Below are 25,158 nucleotides of genomic sequence, written 5' to 3' on the forward strand. Positions count from 1 at the left end.
TAACATATGTCTATTGAATTATGATCATTGTGCAACACCTCAGGCGAGAGGAGCTGCACATTCAAAAATATGCTCACACGTTTTCTTCATTTAAAACTTTTATATGTAGTTTTGCTACTTTACCTATACAGTTTTAAGGGCTCATTACAGGGTATCTGCTCTCATCACCAAACTACAGATTTATTTCCTGAAAACCGGTTTTAAATACTCTTCAAACAAAAACACATCTTGAAGACACATCATCACAAATCACTAAAGCAAAAAGATTGTTGGGGATTCCCCACGGCTACAACAACTGAGACATACAGTATACAGTCATACTGTACATATACAGTCCTGCTGAGGTTCATTTGCCTCGGGGAAGGTTGATGTCAGTATTGCTCAGAATGTATTTTTGGAGAAATGTGTGTGTGTGGCTTATAATAATCCATGTCACTCAGTCTGTACAGAGAATAAATAACAAATATGAAGACAATATTGTAAGTGGTGGTCTTTTCTTCAACAGACAACTTTTAAAGGTTCATACTGTGTGTGTATATATATACAGAGCCGTGTTGGAAGATTCTCTGTTCATCATTTCTTGTACATCTCTTGAACTAATTAAGCTGCAAGTGTTCATTCCAGCAGGTTTTTGTGGTATGTGTGTGCATGCCGTTCTCTAACTAAGAAAACAACTCTTGACAACAAAATGAGGAGCCTTTCAGCACCGTTTTTTTAAATTGGGTGTGAGGGTCTGACTGAAGTAGGTTTGGTGACATTTTTTTTTCACGCGCTGAACATTAATGTAAAAAAATACATTCACTGTTCATTCTAATATTCACGATATATAGAAAAATGATGTATTGTATTCTGCATGATTTAGATTTGGATACCTTTTTCCCCCATTAATTTTCACTAAACTTGACTGCTCCATCAAGATTAGTTCTTCAGTGATAGAATAAATCACTGTCAACTGTTGTGCCTGTGCCCTTTAACTTTGCTGTCGTGAAAGAAAACCGCAGAGGCAGTTTGCTGGCTCACTTATCACCGTCTCCACGGTCCGCTGCAGAATCATAAACCACAATGCAAGATCAAAGAAATCCTCAGTGCTTTGTTCTTTTTTCAAAGAGGTAGCTAATATTCTGTGTATAGTTTGATATATATTATTGTAGGATATATTAGATTAGCAACTTGTGAGTGAACCTGAGTTGTGGAAAATGAGCATCATAACTCCACCCGTAGACCACAGCAAGTAGGTTGTTAACTGAGATGCATTTATTAATATCTGACCACAAATACATAAATCATACTACCTATGAATGGTACGCTGGTTTCATAACAAGTTGTAACGTTTCCTGCATATTTGGTGCCACACCAGTGACTAAGCTGGTATTTAATTTGGCAACTCGGTGTCTGATCAAAACCAAGATTTTTTTTTATTCACTTTGAAGAGAAGTTGGAAAGCAGTTGAAGGATTTTCCCACCTGGATTACAGTTAAATGGAAATGATTCATTCTCTTTCAGCCTTGTGTGTGTGTGTGTGTATTTATATGTGTGTTGGGTGGAGGTCTGGGCGTTAGCCCGAGGAGCATCATGACTGTCTTAGTCATGTCAGAGCCTGTCTCTGAGTAGGAAGATGTGTCTTCCCGTCTTTGCTTCAGGCTCTCTGCATTCATGTCATTCTCACTCATACACCAACGTTCAATAGTCTGAAAGAGCAAGAAGTTTAATTGATTGAACTAAGGTTGTTTTATTTACACCCTTCAAAACAGAGAATCAAATTTAACGGATGGCAATAAAACAACAGAGTGACATGGCACTGGATAACTGGATATAATTGGTACTGTAGGTGATGGCACTGGGGAAACAGGTGGGACTGGGGTGTGGTAGATAAGCTATAGGGCTTGGTTTGAGGTGGTGGCTGCAAGACGGAGCCGATAGTCACGCTGCTCACTTGGCATGTCTGCGATTATTTCCTCAGGCCTCTTTTGCTCCTCTTGGATCTGTTGAAAACAAGGAAGGGTCATATGAAGCAAAAGACGACATGTCTGTCTGTTTGTCCACAAAAAGCATTGAGAATGAACATTTCCAGGAGCTAACATTGTGAGGTTGCAGACTCCTCTACCATCTGTTCCAAAAATAACAAGACAATCAGCACACTGTGTGACTTTCAGGTGCTCCTTCAGTGCATGTGACAGGTGTGACAGCTGACCTGCCTGCCACACCCAGCCATACAGCCAGCTCACCCAGTTTGAGTGAGTAACAGAACCTCAGGGGGCTCTGGAGCTTGTGAAGGCGAAAATGAGAGCTGGGCTGTGCATGCTGTGATAAGTGGGTCAAATTATAGCTTAAATTTGACAACTTAACTGTTGTGTCTGTTACTCTAATATATGGCTACATGACTATTTATGTCTGAAGCAGTTATATAATTGTAGTTATCTAATCCTTTATTCATATTTTTCCTGTCATGACCTTAGAGCCCCACCTGTGTTCTTAGAACTTGAATTACAAAACACAATAATTTATTTCTGTGAACTAAGCATGCAAGTTTTCTTAAAATTTTGAATAACGTATCTCTGCATATTTAAACAATATTGCATCCCCCCCCCTCTCTATGATGGCCAGCCTTTCACTCGGCCATTGAATAACACTTTTCAAAACACTTTTGAATCTAGTTAGTTGGAGTATTACCTGGCCATAACTCTAATGTTAAAGGGGCACTCCACCAATTTTACACATGAAGTTTAGTTTATTCGTCATGGAGAATACTACTCAACTTGTGAAAACAGGAGGTTATGCATATAACCAATGTTCCCCGAGAGAGAGATAAGAGTTATTTTCTTTTCCTCTGAAGCCCTTTCACCCAACGTGTGGAAATAGTGGTTTTGTTAACGAGGCTAAACAATGTTTGACATTTGACCTTTTGACTTCTCAAAACAGGAAAAGCTCAGAGGTAAATAACAACATTAACGATGGCTTCATTCCATTAGGTGTCCCAGTAAGCCACACCAGTGAGTGAGCATGCACAATAACCAGCCAGTTCTCATTATCAGGAGATCAAATACCGACGATTTGTCACGGACGTCGGCGTTCGTAAACGCTTAGAGAAAGTGATGTGATGACGTATTATGAAGAGCGTAAGAGACACACAGGGCAGATGAGAAGAGGGGTGGATGGATCCAACAAACACAAGGCTCATCCAGGAGACCGCTGTTTATGTCCCGTACATTTCACTTTCACTTTACAATCAGCTGTTCGTTCATGTCCCGCGTTCACGACATCCAGTTACATTTGCACTGTAAAAACGTAGTCATTTTAAGCCCAACCATGTTGTTTTTTCCTAAACCTAACTAGGTAGTTTTGTTGCCTCATCTTAAGCAAGTATTTTTGTTTAATTCACAACATTAAACTTGTGTTTACTGCGACTGAAAAGTGATGCTGAGGGGTCTGACAAAGCGTCTACTATGTGACAAGTTGGGTAGAGAACGTGAGGCAGGAACTGGCTCACCTAAATGGAATGCAGTCATCATAAAGGTTATTGCACCTGTGCCTTACCCGCTCAGACAAGGCAAAATGTCTGCCGTGAAAAGGGTCTATTTGCCCTGACATGCACTTTGAAAGAAATTCTTCAGGTTTTGGAACCATGTCTGTGAGCAGACGTACATGAGCGTGGTGTTGTATCTGTGAAAAGTGTGTGTGGCATTAGAGAGAGAGAAAAATGAGATTCATTCTTACATTTTCTGATGGTCACTGACGCGGTTCCTCAGCACATTAATCTGGAACAAAGAAAATGTGCAAATGTGACTCGAATGAGGTCTATTATATCCTGTGCCTACCTCAACAATATGTAGCATACTGTAGCACACACCTCATATTTCTGTGTGGTCAGCTGGTACTGCAGTTCAAACTTCTCTGCCTCCAGCTCTTGCATCCAGTCCCACAGCTCTTTAGCTTTATCCCTGTGAGGCACAGATACAGAAAAATGGGACAGTAAGGTTGTTGTATTTTCATTGTCTCACGTGTATCCGAAATAATGTCCCTCCTTTTTATTTTTCTTGCAGTAAAAATGACACAATATGTCTCCACCTACTTGAGTCTGTCCTGGCTCATGTTCTCGACGTCCAGATATTTGCGTCTGTCGTTCAGGATCTTCTTCTTCTTCTCTCTCTCAGTCTGCCTCTTACCACTCCGTTTTTCCGTCTGTGGGGAAGGTGAAATAAAATGTGGCTCGACATCCTTATCATCTTAAAGGTCTTATTGATAAAATTTTTATGTAGACAAATATTTAAAAAGAATAGTTATTCAGCCACTGAGCTTTTAGAAAGGTGCTGAATAAAAGTATGGCTTTTCCTAAAAAAAATTATGACTGTGAATTAATCATTTAAAAAAATTTGACGGGTCCAAAATGAATGTTTTGTTTATCTCTGTGGAAGATATCTGACGTTTGGTTCCCACTTCTAACAAGGCTTGTGAGCTAATAGTAAACCAACGTTGGTATCACATGATGTCTCTGTGTCGTCAGCGATCAAGTTGCCAGTTAATGTGGAAAAAACTGTCGTGAGTTTGACGTTAAGTGCCTGGCAACCACTTGTTGTGAAGTGAATGCAATGGAACGGGGGAGGGAGAATGCGACATCTAATGGCTGAATGTTATCAATGTTATCAATAGCACCTTTAACGACTTCAACCTCCCACTATGAACCGCCACCTGCTCACCAACTTCTGCATGTATCCTCCGAAGTGGAGGCTGGTGAGGGTTTTCTTCTTCTTGGCGTCGTCGTCTGCTCTCTTCTTGGCCTCCTCCTCCTCCTTACGAGTTCTCTCATCCTACAGAAACATGGATCCAGAGAGAAAGAAGGCCAGGAGTGAAATTTGAGGAGGTGGCTCATTCAGTATGCAGGAAGTATAGATTACATAACGGCAGCTTGAACACGACTATACCTCAAGACGCTTCTGTCGCTCTTTCTCTCTCTCACTGCGGATTCTATGCTGCTCTGCTCGCTCAGAACGGCGCTTCTCCTGCACGAAAGGTCATCATCTTAGCAGATCTTAAAGCAGATCTTTAACCTTATGTGTCTGTGTGAATGTTTAATGATTTGCTATAGTGCAAGGCTCTCACAATCCTGTCCTTGAGATTAATGATATCATCTTCTTCTTTCTTTCTGCTCTCGAAGTGAACCTCGATCAAAGTCTGAAGCTCCATCAGGTCCTTCTCCATCCTTTTACGATGGATATCCTGCAGAAACAGAGCTTCAGTGCTTTTTGGACTTTATGTTTCATTGTTTTTACACTATCAGGCAGAAACCTATGCACAGTGTGTAGTGCAAGTCTGTCACTCACATCAAAATCCACCTTCTCTCCATCTGGGATCTTAGGAGGGATTAGGTTTGGCATCATAAATGGCCTGGAGATTAAAAAAAGAAAAAAAGAACTGAGAGAACAACACAGACAGTTATAGGGTGAAGTAAGGACGAAATGTGGAGAAAAAAATAACATAAACATATCATTTAGTCACTGTGGATGTCAAGTGAGGATACAATTAAATCAGCAAGTACAACATGCCAATCAAATTTACTTTAAAAACTTTTTTAAAACTCTTCATGCATGTCTGTGCATGTCACGAATGTGTCAATATTTTGTTGTACTATTTGCTTTGGAATATACTTCCTTTTTTTTTTATTCCACAGTGTTAGGCCAACGTCATAAACTTTAAATGTAGACGGAGACATTTTGCAAATCAGAAGTCTTACATTTTATATTTCAAGTTAATTAAGTAATTCATATTCTGCTGCATTCTTCACTGTATTTAATGGTATTTTCTAAAACACTGATGATTAGTAGGCTCAGCTAGCATATTGATCATACAGACTAATATGTAAGGTTGGGGATGGGCTTTAGAGCAAGGGTGAGGTTAAACTGATTAAAAACAGGAGATATATTCACATTTTTAATTGTAAATTTCTATTAAAGATTTTTTACTGGTAGTACTTGTTTATTTTAATTTTTTCTTTTCTCTTACTGTGTTTATTGTGACTGTTTTCCACCAAAATACCAAGGCAAATTCCTTGTGGTGTATAAATCTACAAGGAATAATAATATAATAATCAGCAATAAACCTGATTCTGATTAACTGTGAGGTTAGATTTAGATTGAGGTTATTTTTAAATCGATGGGACATTCTGAGGCTCAATAATGTAAAAAATAAATATATATTTATAGTGCAACATTAAAAAAAAAATTTTTTTAAATGTATTTGATCTCTTTTATCCCTATATTTGTCTTACATCTATTTGGTAGGCCTAGATATTCATGCTCTAAGTTTTGGAACTACCACAATGTTGCCCATAATGCTTTGGAGGATGTAAACAGGAAGAATGCTATGGATTGGAAGTTGTGGGGTAACTTTAGCTACAACTTTTGAGCTCTGTTTTTCAGCCTTCATTTATTTACATTTTGGCAAATTAGCACCATTAAAAGTGTGACACAGTAGCAGTTCCGGTTTGCAGTGTACCCATGGATGTACAGACAACTATCACTGAATTACTTTGATGCTCAAGAAACTATAAAAACGTGATAACTCAGTTTTTGGATTAGGCTAATGAGGAGCCTCTTTTTTTCTGTGATTTCTAAGCATCTTTATGGATGGATGGACATTGGACATACTGATATCATCAGGACATGTAAGTCTCACTGAATCTAGAAACACATGTTTCATGTTTGTGTGTTCATATTTGACTGAGATATGACAAAAAGGAGTATTTTTGGTTTGATTTTTGGTACAAATTGTGTCGATCAAAAGTTGTTTAAAGTACCTTAAAGGTCCCATATGATGCTCATTTTCAGGTTCATACTTGTATTTTGTGTTTCTACTAGAACATGTTTACATAATGTAATGTTAAAAAGAAAACTGTATTTTCCTCATACTGTCGGCCTGAACATGCCTGTATTTACCCTCTGTCCTAAATGCTCCGTTTTAGCACCTTTCGACGGAATTGCAACGAAATTGCAACAGAATTGAGTTGCTAAGCAACAGTTTGGGTCCATGTGTACTTCCTGTCAGCTGATGACATTCACATACACTGCAACCAGGAAATAAACTGGGACACATTTTGAATGTTTACGTTTAATTCTGTGTAAAGGGTCTAAATATTGTATATTTGTGACATCACGAATGGACAGAATTCCTGACAGCTTGTTTCAAATGCAGAGTTTCTGAATACGGGCTGTGTGTATTTCCCTGTGGATTGAGTGTTTTGATACTTTCACAGTATTTATATAGGACTTAAGCCTGCTTTATAATATAAAAACATGACAATCACTTTTTTTATAATATGGGACCTTTAATAACTATTGTGAGGCTGTGAAACATGTTGTGCCTCGTTTGTTTAATCCACACAAATAGCAATGTGTAAAAACAAAAAATGTATTTCTTGTCCAAAGGCAGTATATTTGTACAGATTAAACAAACAATATGTAAAATGTTGATTGGTGAGGTTTAGGGGACCTTATAGAAGTATTTTGTTACCTTTGGAGAGAGCCAGGCTAGCTGTTTCCCCCTGCTTCCATTCTTTGTGCTAAACTAAGCTCACCGGCTGCTGGCAGTATGATAAATGACCATACAGATATGAGAGTGGTATCCATCTTCTCATCTAATTCTTTGCAAGAAAGCTAATAAGTGTATTTCCCACAATGTCAAGCTATAACTTTAATCCAAAAGCTTTGCTTATAGGAAGTAGAATTAGCCCAACAATAAGTATTTGGTTTCCATAACAGTGTTGTGTGTTTGTGTACATCAGTGAGTGTTACTCACTTGAATTTGGGTTTGGCCTCCTCCTCTGTTTAGAAAAAAAATAAGAAATGAAAGATAACACACCAAATGAGCTAGTCCAGACCACACAATCTCCCACCAAGAGAACACCAAAACATTACATAAGCCTACCAGGAAACTCCAGCAAATTATAACAAAGGAGCCTGTGTATGTGCTTGCACCAGCATGAGAAACTTGGCTCAGCAGAGAGTTCATCTGAGGCTAACTCGGGTATGATTCAGGTTAAGAAGGACGTCCAAGAAAAACACATCACAATTAGTAAGGCGTGCCAACATTAATTTTGATGTAATTTAGATAAACGGTGTTACCTTCTCCCTCCTCCGCCTCCTCTTCTCCATCTGAAACCAAAATAAGATAGTTGAGAGGCTTGTGTGAGTTTGTGAGTCTGCGTGTCAAATGAGTGGGGGACTGCAAATAGTTGAGTTTTAGGAGTGCTGACAGACACAATTATATGGTGGAGAACATGAAAAGAAGAGAAAAACTAGTTAAAAAAAAAGTAGGCCACTGAGAAAGTCGGGTACTGTTTGTTTATCTGTGTTGGTGGGAGGTGGGTGCTTCAGAAGTAAAGTGTTTCATGAGTCACACATCATAAATAACATTCTGTCAGAGAGGTTATCTAGATAATAGTGAGATCAAAGAATGTATGGCATCTGTAACCTCTCAAAGACACTCAACCAAAGATTTGAAGCAACGGCCATAAATTTAGCAGGGTGAAAGGATAGTTTTGCAGGTATTTGGTCATAAACCAAAGTATTGCGAAAAAATTGAAATGTTGAACTGGTGGTGGCGCTGAATATAAAGTCAGGGGATCACTAAAGTCATTAGGATGAACCGTTTGGGAACCATGAGGGTCTGTTCAAAAGTTTGTGCCGGTCTTGCTAGTAGATGTTGAGATATTTCACTGGATGAGTGAAAATCATAGACTGTACAGTATATAAGAAGTGGACGTAGTCACAGAGACAGCGCCAAGCCCCCAGGAAGAGCACCGGGCTTTGAAGCAAATTTTACATAGTGGCCAAACAGTGGAATTACAACTACCGTGTCCGTCACGTGATGCCATTGGGCCCAATAAGAAATTTTTCCATAGACCTACAATGGGAAACCTTTTTTTTTTTTTGGTAAATCAACTTCCTAGTACGAACACTTATTTAAATCATTAGGTCTCAAAAGTTGTAAAATGCACTAATATCTGAATCCAGAGTTATTATTCCCTTCCTCCGTTCATGTGAATGAGCCCCAGACCGAGGCTGGACCGAGGGCTCGGGGGCGGGGTTAAGGGAAATGGTGTGCCTGCTCTATGGGCCCAATGGATGCAGAAGATCGCTGTATGATCTGGGTAATTTTATACTTGGAAGTTGAGCTTTTTTTTGCCTCATGCTGTTTTGAACCTCGAGGGAGTTTTTTTTGCAACGAGAAGTGACACGAGAGGGTGGAGCTAAGTACAACGAACGCTGAATAAGACATTTTTAGGCGAACAAAAGGTTGTAATTAAAATTAATGAACTGGAAACACACTGTGAAATGGTTAAAGTTGTAGGACGAAAACGCAGACAGCTCCCAGACCATTCAACGCCGTGGTAGCGACCTGTCAATCACAAGGTATCCACACCCTAAAGCATACCCTGCTTTATGGTCTATTTGACTCTAAATGGGACCATAATTTACTACATGAACATCATGCTGTATTGAAGAAAACTTGAACTAGCAATTGAGACCATAAAAACTCATGTTTACAATGTTTACTGAGGTAATAAATCAAGTGAGAAGTAGGCTCATTTTCTCATAGACTTCTATACAATCAGACTTCTTTTGCAACCAGAGGAGTCGCCCCCTGCTGGCTGTTAGAAAGAATGCAAGTTTAAGGCACTTCTGCATTGGTATTTTCAGACCCCGGAGGTTGACCACTGGTGTAAACTTTGACCTTCTGGTGGGGCTAGTAGGATTCATCCTCTGGGCACCATAAGACATACAGTATTTCAGTCTGGACTAAAGTAATGGACTGACAACGCCATCCCTAGCATGGCTAATAAAATCTCCTCTGATGATAAACTGATCAGGCAGGAGAAATGCTGCGTACACAAACTATTTTGGCTTGTCGAAAAGTCCCTTTCTCCTGCCCTGTGTGTCACACATCAGGTGACAGCCCACAGGTGCCTCATAGGGCGTTTGCTGATTTGAAAGCATAGATGGGACGGAAAGATGACTTTGAAACGTCCCTCCCGTTTCGTATGTCTGTCAACAAGAGAGAATAACGCCTAAACATTGCTGATTAAGTATAACAGAAAATACCTAATTCTGACTAATAAGGAAGAGCCTTAGAGCTGGGAGGGCGGGGAGGCCTGAGGATTACTGTCACCCAGTGGCTATGTGTGGTGTGACTAAGTGAGAGAGAGAGAGGAGGAAACATGAAGAATTGACTTATTAAGTCGCTGCAGACTGTCACATACCAAAGTGAAGTGTGACCGAGATAGCAGATCATTTCCCCGTCTGTTTGAGTTGTGGTTACGGACAGAACAAATGAATCATAACTGCTTTGTTGTCAACACTTAACCATCACTACATGTTGTCTTGTAGGGTAACCAATGACACTGAGGCAACACTGACGTCATTTCTGCACTCAAAACAACAACGTTTTCCCCCCCAACCCCTCACCTTGTCCTTCGTTGGCCTCCCCCTCTGCAGCCGGTTCGTCCTCTTCCTGCACGGCCTCTGGCAGAGAAGAAAGTCGTACAGCAAATAGTACCATGTCAGTTAGAAATCTTGACACTCACAGGGTGTGATATTGACTAACTGCTTTATTGGAAACCATCACTCTCCCTCACAGAGAGAGCAAAGTGGCAAAGTCCCAAATATCTGATTTCATCAGGTGAAATATCTCCATTGCTGACGGCAAAGAGTGACCGACTTTGTGGACTCAGACAATGTTTTGTTTGGGCTTTTGGCAGTTTACACTGCTAATCCGGAAAGGTTGGATCACGGACAGTGATAAACTACGGAAGACAAATCATGACAGTGATTTATCATTCATAAATAGATACTGAAATACTGAAATAAATAAATAAATAAATATGCAATTAATAGATAAAATAATAGATGTATAAATAAATAATGCAACAAATACAGAAATATATAATTAAATAAATACATTTATAAATACATTCATTTTGGTAAATTACTTGTGGCTTGAATGGCTAAACTTTTTTAATTTATTTCTTAATATCTGTACATTTACATGTATTTTTTATTTTTATTTCTACGTTTATTATTTCTGTTTGTGTATGTTAATGAGGTAGGTGGTGCTAACCTCACACCAAAGCAGGATTGGTCACAGGAGTGTGATCGATTTGGCACCATGACATCTGCGCGAGTTTGCCAAGCTGACCAGTCCTGCTTTAGAGTGAAGTTAGTACCACCTGCCTTGTTAAAGTACGGACACAGAAATACATTAAGAAATGTAGGAATCCATATATTTCGTTATTTATGAATTACTTTGGTATTTCAGCATTTATTTATATTTTATTTATTGATGAATAAGTCATTTTTCATACTGTATACTACATGCCCGTCTCCTTGCTTGCCAAATGTTAAATTAATATTTTCAGCTCAAGTATTATTTCTCAATAATACTTTTATAATAAAACATTTTATTTAATATTTCAAATTCAATTTTGTGTCATAATGTTTAAGCCCAGATATATGTGCATGTACATCACACTACATGTATGTTTCTGATCGAGAGGTCAAGTTGTTACAGAGAAAAAACTTGGTTCAGACACCGTGTCCACAAAAACAGCCGACATTTACCGACTACGGAGTATCTTTTTAAAAAAGAGGCTTCCAGCTCAAAGCACAAGCAGTACCTTCCTCTGTCTGCTCCTCCTCCTCCTGCTCCTCCACCTCCTCCTCCTCCTCCTCCACCTCCTCCTCTACCCCCTGCTCCCCTGCTGAGCAAAAGCACAGAGCTGTTTAGTGAAGCCAGTCAGCCAGCAAAGCAGCCAGCAACATGCAAACAGAAAGAAAGAAAGAAAGAAACTGTAGGGGTGTCACGATATACTGGTATTGACGATAACCGTGATATGTAAAAAAAAAAAAAAAGTATTGATGTCATGTTAATAATACACATATGATAATATTGTGTAGGCTAAATAATCCAGCGCCTCTTAAATCATTTTATATATATACAGTTATGGTTACAGACTCTCTCTCCACCTCCCTACACTCGTATTTGAGTGTAATTAATTTGCCAAAAAAGAGACAAAATGCACACTAAACAAAGTTAAAGATGAATTTAACTGATAGCATTAATCATAGTGAAAATCTGATAACGTGACAGACCCATAAAAAAGAAGGCGTTCAAAGCGTGAAGAAATCAAGCATGAATGAATCTGATGTAATCATTCATGAATGTCAGTCACAGCCAGTGGTGGAATGTAACTAAATGCTTTTACTCAAGTACTGCACTTAAGTACAAATTTGATGTACTTTTACTTTTGAGTATTTTGTTTTCATGCCACGTTCTACTTTTACTTTACTTTTTACTCTATTTCAATTATGTGTTACTTTGGTTACTAGTTACTATTTTGATAATTATTTTGATAATGTAGTTGCTTGATGCAACAATGCTTCCCAAATGTGAGGATTTGCTGCTTATTTTTATTTAATTTAATGATTTTAATTCATTTTTGATCATTTTAATATTAATCTAATGATATAATATACTGTAATAATATTTTACTTCTACTTTTAATACTACTAAATGCATTTTCCTGATTGTATTTACATACTTTTACTTGGACTTCTACCTGTAATGGAGTATTACAGTGTGTAGTACTACTTTTACTTAAAGGAACAGTGTGTAACATTTTGGGGGATCTATTAGCAGAAATAAAATAAAATATTCATACACTATGTTTTCATCAGTGTATGATCACCTGAAATGATAATAGTTGTGTTTTCGTTAGCTTAGAATGAGCCCTTCATATCTACATAGCGGGTCCTCTTCACGGAGTCCGCCGTGTTGCACCGTCATGTTTCTACAGTAGCCCAGAATGGACAAACCAAACTCTGACTCTACAGAGAGCTTTTTGCGTTTTTACGCTACCTGAAGGCCACCGTAGTTCTCCGACGCGCTTGTGAAACTGCGGTAACGTGAGCCTCAGAGTGCAAAACCGTGGTACCGCCAGTCGCCATCTCACCTCCATTGCTCCTAAAGTAGTGCTATTATGGTAAGGATGGCCTCTAAGCGAGGCGATCGGCGTTACCACTACGGCGGTTTTGCACTCTGCGGCTCATGTTACTGCAGCAGTCTTGGAAAGAGAAGAGTGATTAGAGGGGTACTCAGTTGGTTGCAATCTGAAACCACACCACTAGATGCTGCCATCCTACACACTGTCTCTTTAAGCAAAGGTTCTGAATACTTCCTCCACTACGGATCACAGCTGTGTTATTTTAACCAATCTGACCGTCAATGTTCATCACTCCACTAAAACAGAACCACAAATCATTCATCAGACACCCAAAGTTTCATTTATAAAAGTCCCATACCTTCAGTAGCCTCCTCTTCTGAATCACGCAGCCAGGAAAATACACAAGAGAGGGAATATACAAATGTAATCGCACAATGAGAAAGTACTGCATGTTATACACACTCACAACTACTTTAGCTGTAATGCTTCAACTGATTACAAACAAAATAAGGAACAGGAAGACGAAATCGTTATCAAAAATCCCCGAACAAGTAACTTTTGCATCCTTTGGATTTGCCAAAAAATCAACCTACTGCAATCTTTGGCTCAAAAAGGAAGTCTTTTGGTACAAAAACACTTTGTGCTGCATTACGATAAGCTTCATACATTAGGAAAAAAAATGCCTGTTAATGATATAGTACTGTATATTGCTAATTTTTATTACATATATTTATAGATAGATAGATAGATATATCTATATATATATATGTATATATGTATTTGGCCAAAACTCTATCCCAATATAGGTAATTTCTTATCTCAATTACGGTATACCGTATATCACACTATAGCATGTTTTCTGGTAATTTAATAAATAAATAGTCTATATGAAATAACCACACGGTAAAGCCTATTTGTGTAGACTCCTGTGTGAATTCTTGTCAAATGAAAAGTACTGAGTATTTTCTCATTTTAGGAACTTGAGTGCAAAGTGAAGGAACAGTTTTAAGTGAAATCATAGAGGGAGAAAAAATTAATAAATATAGGCCTAGGCTATATCGCATTTTTATATCATTTTGACAATATATATCTTCATATTGCCCCAGCCCTACTGTACAACAAGACCTACAGTTATGGAAGCTATATGCTGATCAAAACAGGCTGAACATTTACATTTGCTTCATAGATCAATTTGACATTTTCATTCACACAAGGAGACACAACTGTACTTCATGTAGTAGTGGTGTCAAGTTACTATATTAACATGTGTCAAAATACTGATGACAGTTCTTACCTGCAACCTCCCTGTGAATGACAGAAACATATGTACGTTATTATTCTGACAGAAAACGCAAATCATCCATCTTCATGTCTGTCAACAGTACAGTTGTGTAACAAGGTGGACAACAAACATACAATATATTCCATCAGAAATGTGTGAGAGAGTTTTTGTGTGATGCATGAAAAAGAAAAAGAAGCTTACTCCTCACACTCCTCCACCACTTCCTCGTTGTCAGACATGACGGCGAGCGTTCAGGTGTGCAACGGTGGATCTGAACGTTAAACAGAACCTAGAAATCACATTCCTCTACAGCTTCATAACAACATTTTACAGCATAAATACTGCGCTCTGTTTTGCAGGTAATGTTATAATCAGTGAAACTTACCTTCTAAGAGCTGATGGAGGGACTCGATGTGTAGCAGAGGAGAGGTCGCTGCTTTCACTAAAAGGAACGTGAGGTGGGTCTCAGAGGGTGAAGGGACAGACTGTGTAGTGGGGAAGAGGCTTTAGGACCCCTTGTTGTTGTTATTAATAACTTTTTCAGATAGCATGTACTCTCCATTATCATCATTCCCAAAAAAGGCCGCCGTGTGCTTTGTGTGTGTGGTTCGCAGTGCCAGAAGGATCCAGATAAAGCCACAGTTGCTCACAGACAATGATTCACACACACACCACATACACATTTTCTAACCCTTGTATGGCAACCTGCCGCTGACAAAACCCAGGCATCCAACTCTTATCTACATCCTCCCTCCGCTGCTGAGATAAGTGATGTCACAGAGTATATATATTTCAGACTAGAAAGTGTTTCTGTGTTGTGTAAGCGAGCAGTTAAAAAGACATTTACGACAGACATTTGTGGTAATAAAACCTTTTTATTTCTTAGACAGGCAGCGTCTTGCCCACAGAACAAAAAGAATATTTTGGCAGATTAAACAAAAACTTACAATTACAACTTCCCACGACTGTAATTCAGTAAAAACAGGCATCATTAGCCTCAAGACCTTCACCCTTTTTTAAAGTGCTTGAAAAATTACGCAAAGATAAGGCACATAGCTGAAGAGCTTTAAAACAAATATATATATCACTATCCTCCCTGTTTTCTATCACTTTTCTTCTCCTCTCATGTCCGTTTCAATATTGGAAATAAGACATATTAGTACTTCAAGAAGCAATGCAGAAGTGTATGATTAAAGCCTCCTAACTTTAAAAGCAGTATCCTCCTTTTCAGTCCTTTAAAGCTAAAATTCAAGATGCTTTTTTCTCTATTTGGCATAGCTGTTCCTCCTGTGAGCTTTGGCAGAAAAAAAAAAAAAAAAAAAGCTTGAAGAAAGAATCAGTCAGTCATGGCATCCATTAGTCTTCCAGTTCACTTTGTCTCCTCTCACAGTCTGCTATATCCTACAAATAAAGACACAAAAAGGCAAGACATATTAGCTGAAAAAGCACATTTTTATTTCATGTTTATATATATATATATAGGTAGTTATGTTAAAGTGCAATATGGGACAGTCGTCTTACCTGTTGGACGTTATAAATGGACATCCTTCACTGGATTTAGATTTTTCCAAGGCTGGTTTTTGGGACACTGTCCTCCTCTCTGGTCTCAAACAGGCTCCTCTTACTGGTGATGTCCACATTCCTCATCTCCTACAAATAGAAAAATAAAAGATTATCAGACTTATTTCTAGAAGGCAATCAGCCCGTCAATACAACGGACAGAAAGGAGAAACATATACTCTCCCTACATATATATACCTGTATATATACTAGGGGTGGGGGAAAAAATCGATACAGCATAGTTTCGCAATATTTTTCGTGGCAATATTGTATCAATAAGTGAAACAAGGTAAGACACGCACATTCATTGTCCGATAGGATTGGTGCTGGATCAAAGAAATGTAGCAGAATAGCACAGATAGATCTGCACACCAAGGTTGTTATCATGCCGTAATGTTTCGAGCACCAGGCGCTTCCTCAGACTTCTGATAAGTGCAGAGCGTCGCCATCTTAAATACCCAAGATAGCGACTCTGCACTCCAAAGTTATGCAAAATTTTGGCGTGGAAAACTGGCATGGCCTTTTTCAAAGGGGTCCCCTTGACCTCTGACCTCAAGACATATGAATGAAAACTCTGAGTTGAACAGTATCTTATGAGATAAAACAGATGGTGACAAACTGCATAATTTTCAGTTGAAAAAACTTAATAAATTTCAATATATCGCAATATATTTTATCGCAATACTCAGCGTAAGCAATAAAATCATATTGTGACTCAAGTATCGTGATAATATCGTATCGTGGGTTCTCTGGTGATTCCCACCCTTAATATATACTGATATGTGTCGGATACATATCTCTTTAAATCTTATTTTTCCACAGATATAACATAGATGGCAGTGTCCCTTTTAAACATACTTTACTGTTAAAACTAACAGCAACCCGGATATATCAACAAGCCTTTGTTGAACTTCTGTCAACCAGTTAATCCAGTTAAACTCTGAACTAATCGGCACAAGTCAAACACCCCCCACTGTAGAACAGAATAAATAAAGAACGAATGTTGCCTTCAGCATAAAGAATACTGATGTTTGCTATGATATTAAATAATAAATATTTGTAGTTGCTCTAACTAGAGGAGAAAAAAAAATATTTTTAAAAACAATAAGGAGCGATATCTGAATTAGTTTGGCCAAATCTTACTAATCAAAAGTAAGCAGCAGGAAGAAAAAAAATCTATCCTGCTCACTTGAGGCGCCTACAGTACAGCTGAAAGAGAGCTACTGCCCTCTAGCTGCCAGATGCTACACTCGTATACCTTCTTACATGACTAGAGCTGCAACGATTAATCGGTTTGAGTAATTTTTTAAGAAAAAAAAGTCAAAATTATCTGATTCCAGCTTCTTAAATGTGAATATTTTCTGGTTTCTTTACTCCTCTATGACAGTAAACTGAACATCTTTGAGTTGTGGACAAAACAAGACATTTGAAAAAGTCGTCTTGGACTTTGGGAAACACTGATCGACATTTTAAAGACCAAACAATCGATAAATAGTCTATGAATCGAGAAAATGATCAACAGATTAATCAACAATGAAAATAATCATCAGTCACTTGCAGCAGTTTTAGCAGACATGTAACAATGCAAATAGCCTTACAGATGGACTGAGTGAAGACCCAGGGTCGTTGGTCTTCTTGACCCAGCGGTTGATCCGGTCTGACATTCCTGATGTGAAGCTCCTAAATTCCTGTGAATTTCCGACAGATGTGAAATTAATCAGAACCCATACATGCTAATCCTGTCAGTACATGCATTTATGGCACACATATGGATCTGATAAGAGATTGTGGAGTGATGAACGTACCTGTCTGGAAACTCCCGGGCTGGTGGGGCTCGCTGCCTGCTTCTCCTTCTCAAAGAGGCCTCTCTTCCTGGACACCTCGTCCAGCAGGAACAGAGTCCTCTGGGTCACGTCTGGGGATCGCATTATTTCTGACTTCTACACACATATAGGAATATGTCAAGAGAAAGCATCAGCATTGATTATAGAGAACGAAAAAGATTGATGCTTGTACATTTACTTGAGTTGAGAGAGAGAGAGAGTCTGACCTGTGCTGCCTGAGCCAGTCTCTCCATCTTCTCCTGGATGGACCTGGATGAAATCCTCTGCCTAGAGCTGGACAAAATAAGCACGGGTCCAGCTGTTTACACTTACTTTGACTAAAATAACAATAATTCTAACTTTTAGAAAAGGTACAAAAAAATATTTGGCTGTACAAACTCACTTTCTCTGGAAAGATGAAGCTCTGTCTTCATCTTCATCCTGGATAATTAACATTACACACACTGTAAATCTAACTTTAACACAAATATACATTTTAGTTTCAGTGATATTTTGATGCAGTAAGTCAACATCTGTGATCTCTTTACTCAGCCGATATTGAAAGAATACCTTCCTGTCCAAGGTATAAAGTGATGACTGTAAATTTTACTAAGACATTGGATAAGATAACCAAGAATCTTACTGTGTTGGATTCAAACATCTTGTGGGCCACCCTCACACTCGCACTACGACAGAATAAAGCAGTCAGCCATCAAACCGAGGTAGATCGATGCAAAGAGACTCAAAATAAAGACAAGGATTCCTTCCTTCTTTACCTCCTCTGCAGCGGCGCACTCTCCTCTTCCTTCTTCCTCATCATCTGTGGAAAACCAAAGCGTGTGTGAAGGTTAGAAAAACCTCACAGTCGTCCAAATATCAGCAGCTAATGACCGGCAGCACAGTCATCCCGTCTCTTCTGATGAGTTAACAAAGCAACCAGTCAGCAGTAAAAGCTGGTAAATATTGCTTCAGCCCGAAGCTTTGAGTGGCACAAGCAAATTAACCTGAACTGATAGTCGAACAGCTGATGTGAGATTAAATTTTAATAGTCAAATATGCAAAAGTCAACGTTGGCATTTAGCAGGGAGAATGCGTGCATGCATGTGTGTGTGTTGTGTGTGTGTGTTTACCCTGAAAGATATAGTCCTGGAGCTCTGTCTGACGAACGCAGGTTTGGTCGTCTGTTCAAAGTTGCCGTTGGAGGAAGAGTCATTGGTCTGAGTGAAAGTAGAATACAGTTTACTGATACATAGGATCAGATTGAACTATTCCCATTCAGATGAAGATGAGCGTCAGTGAGCATCTCTTCTGTTCTTTACTTTGTGCAAGCTGCAGCTACAACTATGAGGCCATAGTTTGTTCTTATTGGCACTTTTAGTCTTTTGACACTAGAGGATGCTGTTGCTTTATTGGATTGATGAGCAGTGGCGTCAGCACTTTGCTCCATGAGACAAGCAAAAACATGAATTAGGCTGCACAATTAATCCATTATTATCACGATTTTGGCTTCCCACAATGAAATGAACATGATCGCCTGAGATATTGACGTTTGAAATGCGTGTTCTGCTCGTAGAAAACTCTGCTGCATATCAAATCAGGCGCTTCCTAAACTAACAGTGAGCCACCAGCCGGTGATCCAGATGTTTTGGCTTCACTTTTGGGTATAGATATTATCTATACAACCAATATGTCAAATTAAATTGAGAGCATGAAATAGTTTTTGCTAATTTTGCTCTCAAAGTGCACCAGATTGATGTATTTAACTTTAAAATGTAAGGTGAACATTCCTGTATTTTTTCATATTGCAATACATAAAGCAGAAAAAATATATTGCAATGTCAGTTTTTTCCAACATCGTGCAGCCCTAATTTGTACATTAAGCAGGAATGTAGCACAGCATAGACGTGAAAGCAATGCTCTGTTTATTTTAATGTGAAAGTGTAATGAAAATATGTTGTCGCTAAAATCAATGAATAATCGTGATCTCAATATTGATCAAAATAATCGTGATTATCATTTTGGCCATAATCGTGCAGCCCTAACATGAAGCACAGACAGTTATGTTGTGTGTCATCTGACAGTGTGAGTGTGTGTGTGTGTGTGTGTGTGTTACCTCCTGTGTGTGTCCGTTTTGAACAGGGCTCTGAGCTCCCCGAGGAGATGGACTCTGGCAAGGCGACGGCCAGTGTTCTCGAGGCGAGAATTGGGCCGTCGGGGAGCGAGGGCTCATGGGACTCGTGCATCCGCTGGCGGAGGGGCTTTTGTCGAGTGAGATGGAGACAGAGCTGCAACACCAGAAAACACGTGTGAACCGAAAGGTCAGTGGAAGTTGTGCATGAGAAAGCAACCAGTGATCCAACTCACAGTAAAGCTCAGGAGTATTAAAGTATTTACTGCACCCTCTCCACCAGTCTCCTTTTCAAATATTGTTTTCTACGATCTGTGGGACAATAAAGGCTGGTATAATGCTCCAAACCAATAAAATGATGCTATCGGGAACTTGTTTGTATCCAAACAGAAAAAAACACAAGTGCCAGACTGCCTCAATGTTTTGTTATCCAACCTTCATAGCCAATGTTTTCCCTAGCTATCTTGCCAGCTGATCTAGATTAGACAGAAATCTATCCATGTGAGATTACATTAATGTGTCTCTTGAAGACTGGCTTGTAAGCACATATGGATGTCTTCATATGGCTGATTATTTTAACAACAAACTAAGCCATTATAATCAATTTCACTTGGGGAATATCTTGCTTTTGCTTGCTATTTCACTGCTTCTTTTTCCCTGCTGCGTGTTAATTTCCCTGTGTGGAATCAATAACCTTTATCTTATCTTTAATGTGTGTTTGATCTGTATTTGATCCTTCCCGATGACTAACCTACAACAAAAAAAACAACAACAACAGACAGAAAATTGTGTTCATTAACCTGACAAACTTGCGGGCCGGGTTGGACGATGGCTTTGGATCGGGATCTCTGCTCGACGATTCTCCATTTTCGTGCTAACAAAGAAACAAAACAGGAGAGACAATCAACATGAGCGCACAGCATACAAGCTTTTGAACAGAGCCACCTGGGACACGCCTCGCATTACATAACATCGCATGGTTATGACCTAATTTGCAGATACACTGAATTAGAGCCGCCTGCCGGTGTGTCATAGAAGATAAAGTTCATATTATGACCTTAAGCACGCCATATCAAAAGTTTTATGGATGATTTGCATGGTCATTTGATTCCCGGGAAGTCCAGTAATAAGACAGGAGATGATCCATACACTATTGAGTCATATATTCTGATGCTGGTATACTCAAAGAGAATATACCAAAGTTGTTTATATCTAGCAAATGCGTATGTGTGTGACCATCATACTCTCTCTCTCTCTCTCTTAGCTGGCTTTGTTCACCTAAATATTGTTCGTAATGCACTCTGAGTCTTTCCGTCTTTACAGAACATGTAACATTAGTATCGTCCCCTGAGGAGGAATAAAGTTGTTGTTGTTGTAGAATCTAGAAAATGATTAACGTGACTCTCTCTCTGTGTGGGGTAACAGTTAACTGTGAATAACCACAATGCAGGGTGGCACTATTGGTAGCACTGTGTTATGACTGAGTGAAGCATTTGTAGTTCGAAGGTTTGTCTACCTGTCTTGTCAAAGGATTTGTCTGTTAGTGCAGACAGTTTTTTCATTTTTTAGCCACGCTAGCAGTACGACAATATTGGTTGGTCAGTCCACCGCTTTGGTCCAGACTGAATTATCTCAACAACTACAGAGTGGTGCAGGAATGAGTCCTAAAACCCAGAAATGAGTTAGCATTTTAGCACTTCCAGTTCCCTTATCTGGAAGTCAGTGGGTTTTTTTAATAGTTTTTTTTAGTTAGAAGCCTGAAATAAGTTCTGTGGTTAACACAAGCTTAAGATATTTTTACGTTTCATTCTACGATATAAAATATGTCAGTAAATATCCCACTTGTGAACTTTGAACCCTTTATATTTCTTATAAAAGGCGGTTGCTAACAAATGGCTAAATGAGACTACAAAATAGCATCACGCCGACTCGCCCGCCTCTACAGTCTCGTTGTGTATACTCACGCTCATGCGACCGTGGTGTAGTTCATTTATGGCCTAACGTTAGCTTTTTACTTCTAGTTATTGGATTCAAACTTCACAAATCATAAAAGTTAGTTTATTTTCTGCATTAATCCAAAACCCAATGGAAAAATCCCATTGGGTTTTTGTCGAGGGAACCATGGCAGTGCTAACTTCCTGGTTGGCCTAAAAAAATAAAATCATCCCTGCGGCACTCCATTGGATGGATTCTTATGACATTTTGTAGAGATGTTCATGGTCCCCAGAGGATGAATTCTACTGACTTTGGTGATTCTTTGACTTTTCCTTTAGCATCAATATCAGGTCACATTTGTTCACTCATCCCCTGAAATATCTCAACAATCTACTGCCTAGATTAGCACACAATTTTGGTTTACACATTCATGGTTCCCAGACGATGTCTCCTAATCACTTTGGTGATCCAGTGAGTTATCATCTAGCGCTATCATCAGGTCAAAATCTCAGTTTGTTTCAAACTACTGCGAAACTATGACACTTCCATCAGCCTCAGCTGTACAGTACTTTGTGTTTTGTAATAATTAGTAAATGTTAGCATGCTAAACCAAAGTGGTAAATAAGGCAAACATTACACCTGCTTAAAGGGATCGTTTGGGTGTTTTTTTTAAAGTGGGGTTGTATGAGGTACTAACCGATCAAGGCAGTGGTAGACCAGCAACTCCCTTTTCTGTGAGGTAAAATTACAGTTTTTTTTCAATGGAGTCTGGTTGCTTTGGCAAGAGCGTAGATAACGGCTTCAATTCCCCGTCGGAAACATAGACTGTATAGTTGTCTCACCGCAAGGTAAACTGGCAAAATATTCTAAATATAGCGTACACTGACACTGATAATACATATTTTTAGGTGAGTCGAGTTGTCATATAATAACTATGATAACAACATATTTATTTCACTCTGCTGAAAGACACCAAGCGAATCCCGTCTTACTTGTCTGTTTGTGAAGTTAGTGCTGGTATTGCTTCTGCTGCTGATGGTGGGGCTGTAAGAGGCGTTTTTAAGGCTTGTTTGTGGTTTGGTTGTGCCTTCCACAGAGGGCAGCACATCGCCCCGCTCCTCATCCATGTCCCCCAGTATCTCCACCCTGGCTCCTCCACTGCAGGCCTCTGTTCCATCCTCCCCTGCTTCCTTCTGTTGCCTCAGCGTCTCCACGTGCCTCATCCTCCGCTTTTCATCACGGGCACGTAGCATCTCCACGAAGTCTAGCTGTATCTGGTCCACGCTGGAAAGAAACAGTAAACACACACACACACACGTGAATGGCCGTCATGTATGATGGATTGTCTCTAGTGAGGGAAAGGATGTGTCAGTCCTGTGTCTGATCAGGTTTCTCTAATGAAAAGCTCTACAGTTCCTCTCTCTCTCTCTCTCTCTCTCTCTTTGAAGACTGCTCCAGGAGCTCAACTGATGGGGTTTTTGACAGCTTTTCATAGTTTCCACGCTATGGTATCAGGTTTCTGTTTGAAAAGTATACAGATGACACACTCCCATAGGGTAAACGTGTATGAACCCTCCCTCTCTGCCTTTTGAAATCCATCCACTAAAAAGGCGAACCATTAAAGAATGAGAATGACTCAGAAAGACAGAAGAAGAGAGAGATGGTACTGTGTAAATAAGCATAAGTAATAAGCTATAAATCAAGCTTTGACAAGTACAAATGAATAAAGCTCTGTACTAAATTGTGAGAATAACCTGCTGAGGCCCGGGGACATCTCACTTGTGGAGTCTGTCCCAAAGGCGGCGTCACCGGTGGGCGTGTCTCCGCTTGTTTGGCTGAAGTCAGCATCGGGGTCAGCAGTGCTGCTCGAGCTCTTCACCCTCCTCCTCTTCTCCCTTTCCACCTCCTCCTCGTCCTCCATCGTCCACTGGCGCGCCAGTCTGAGGATCAGAGTCATAAAGCACACAGGAGACGCACACAATAATCAGAGAGCATGGAGGTAAAACAGAAAATGAAACAGAATGGTGTCCAAAACCCAACATGAAAGTTTTCATGAAATCTACAGATATTAATCCAATAAGCTGCTTGTTTTGGTTGTTGGAAAAGAGAGATAGCAGTTATAACGGTTAGACATAACCTGCTTTACTTGTTCATCAACTGTTTATGAGTTACAGTTGGTTGCTTGTCTGAACAACCTTAAATAAACCCTTCAGAGTGGTATTATGCAGGATGTGTGTATTAGTCTATTGGTGCAGCAAGTTACAGTGCAGCACATTTATTCAAGGATAAGACGGCTGAAATAAGCCATCTGTGAATTTATAGCATTTTATTCAAACATCACATCAAAGGTAGACGTGCCTGTGATAATAATAATAATGACTCCAAGAGGAGAGAGGAAATAGCTGTGTTTCATAGGACTACTGTGGACTCACTATCCTTCTGACTATACATATTATAAAGTCTCTAAATTAATATTATATGCTCATTTTTTGTTCTGCTTGGCTGCAAGAGTGAGCTACTTTTATGCTATTTCAGTAACTAAAGTTAAACTCCATAACATCTACTGTCAAAAAGCAGCAGCAGCAGCAGCTGGTGCTCTCAACCACAGGTGTCATATTCTCTTTTTAAAAGAAAACTCCACACATGATCTTACCTGGACAAAGCCGACCAGTTCTCCCGACCTTTGAACATATTGGAAGCAAAAAATATAAAAGTTTCCCAGGTGCACTTCACTCACTGACAGGAAAGAGTCGACTGACTGGCTCTCTGTGGGGCGGCAGTCAAATTACAGTCAGAGCGGCACAAAGCAGTCCACCTTTACCCTGGTGCAGCTCACTGAGGCGTCACATGACCACACAGGTAAGCTGGCCTACCCACCAGAAAGAGAGAGAGATGAAAGCTGTGACAGGCTCTCTATTGTTTTCATTACATGCTGCTGGTACAATACAATTAAAGCTATAGCATTAAAGCACAATGTGCAGTAATAACAATTTGCCAATAACCAAGTCAAATTGATGTAATAGGAAGTTGTAATAGTGTAAATCAGCAGTTACTCAGCAATTACTGAACAACCACTCATTAATTACTGAGTAAAATTAAAGCAGGGAAATGTTTTAATTATATAGGGAAAACAGTAGCAAAGCAAATTAACCACAACATATCAAACACAGGATATAAGCAACCAATAATAGAAATCAAATATAGATCAATATATAATATAAGATCAAATAAAATAGCAAAAAATCAGTGGAAATATGTTTTTTTTCATAGAAATGGTAACTTCTTTGGATGGCTTTATAGTGAAAGAAATGTATGCATGTAACTGTTTTATGTCAAACTGTGTTTTGATGCTTTGTTGCGCTGGGCAGTGAGTCTCTTTACTTTACAGTGTGAGTCAGACTGTTTGCTCTGCTGTGCGAGGCCACACCTGTCCTCAGAG

At 39.3% G+C, this 25,158-nt stretch overlaps 2 protein-coding genes across 3 annotated transcripts; both read right to left on the reverse strand.

Moving 5' to 3' along the window:
- Nucleotides 1-1,704: 1,704 nt before the first annotated feature.
- Nucleotides 1,705-13,364, reverse strand: tnnt2a (troponin T type 2a (cardiac)). 2 transcript variants are annotated; one of them, XR_012594966.1, is made up of 12 exons: nt 13,350-13,364; nt 10,458-10,514; nt 8,115-8,144; nt 7,789-7,813; nt 5,319-5,382; nt 5,098-5,214; nt 4,920-4,997; nt 4,695-4,805; nt 4,070-4,179; nt 3,848-3,938; nt 2,452-3,755; nt 1,705-2,381 (listed from the first exon to the last, which is right to left on the reverse strand). XR_012594966.1 is itself a non-coding variant. In XM_074644252.1 (12 exons), the coding sequence occupies exons 5-12, from the start codon at nt 5,373-5,375 to the stop codon at nt 1,949-1,951; spliced, it is 639 nt and encodes a 212-aa protein (XP_074500353.1). In that variant the 5' UTR covers nt 5,376-5,382; nt 7,789-7,813; nt 8,115-8,144; nt 10,458-10,514; nt 11,666-11,761; the 3' UTR covers nt 1,705-1,948. The 2 variants fall into 2 exon arrangements, 1 of the variants encoding a protein (XP_074500353.1); XM_074644252.1 differs by lacking the exon at nt 13,350-13,364 and adding an exon at nt 11,666-11,761 and having other exon boundaries at nt 1,705-1,982; nt 3,715-3,755.
- A 1,764-nt stretch (nt 13,365-15,128) lies between these two features.
- Nucleotides 15,129-24,527, reverse strand: lad1 (ladinin). The gene is made up of 14 exons (XM_074644253.1): nt 24,373-24,527; nt 23,474-23,659; nt 22,712-23,003; nt 20,585-20,658; nt 19,770-19,941; nt 18,787-18,873; nt 18,433-18,476; nt 18,300-18,342; nt 18,060-18,097; nt 17,884-17,950; nt 17,639-17,773; nt 17,432-17,521; nt 15,795-15,923; nt 15,129-15,674 (listed from the first exon to the last, which is right to left on the reverse strand). Exons 1-13 carry the CDS (start codon nt 24,408-24,410, stop codon nt 15,831-15,833), a joined length of 1,359 nt encoding a protein of 452 aa, XP_074500354.1. The 5' UTR covers nt 24,411-24,527; the 3' UTR covers nt 15,129-15,674; nt 15,795-15,830.
- Between the last annotated feature and the right edge of the window lie 631 nt (nt 24,528-25,158).

The sequence above is a fragment of the Sebastes fasciatus genome, chromosome 8 (genome assembly GCF_043250625.1).
Source record: "Sebastes fasciatus isolate fSebFas1 chromosome 8, fSebFas1.pri, whole genome shotgun sequence".
Lineage (NCBI taxonomy): Eukaryota > Metazoa > Chordata > Actinopteri > Perciformes > Sebastidae > Sebastes > Sebastes fasciatus.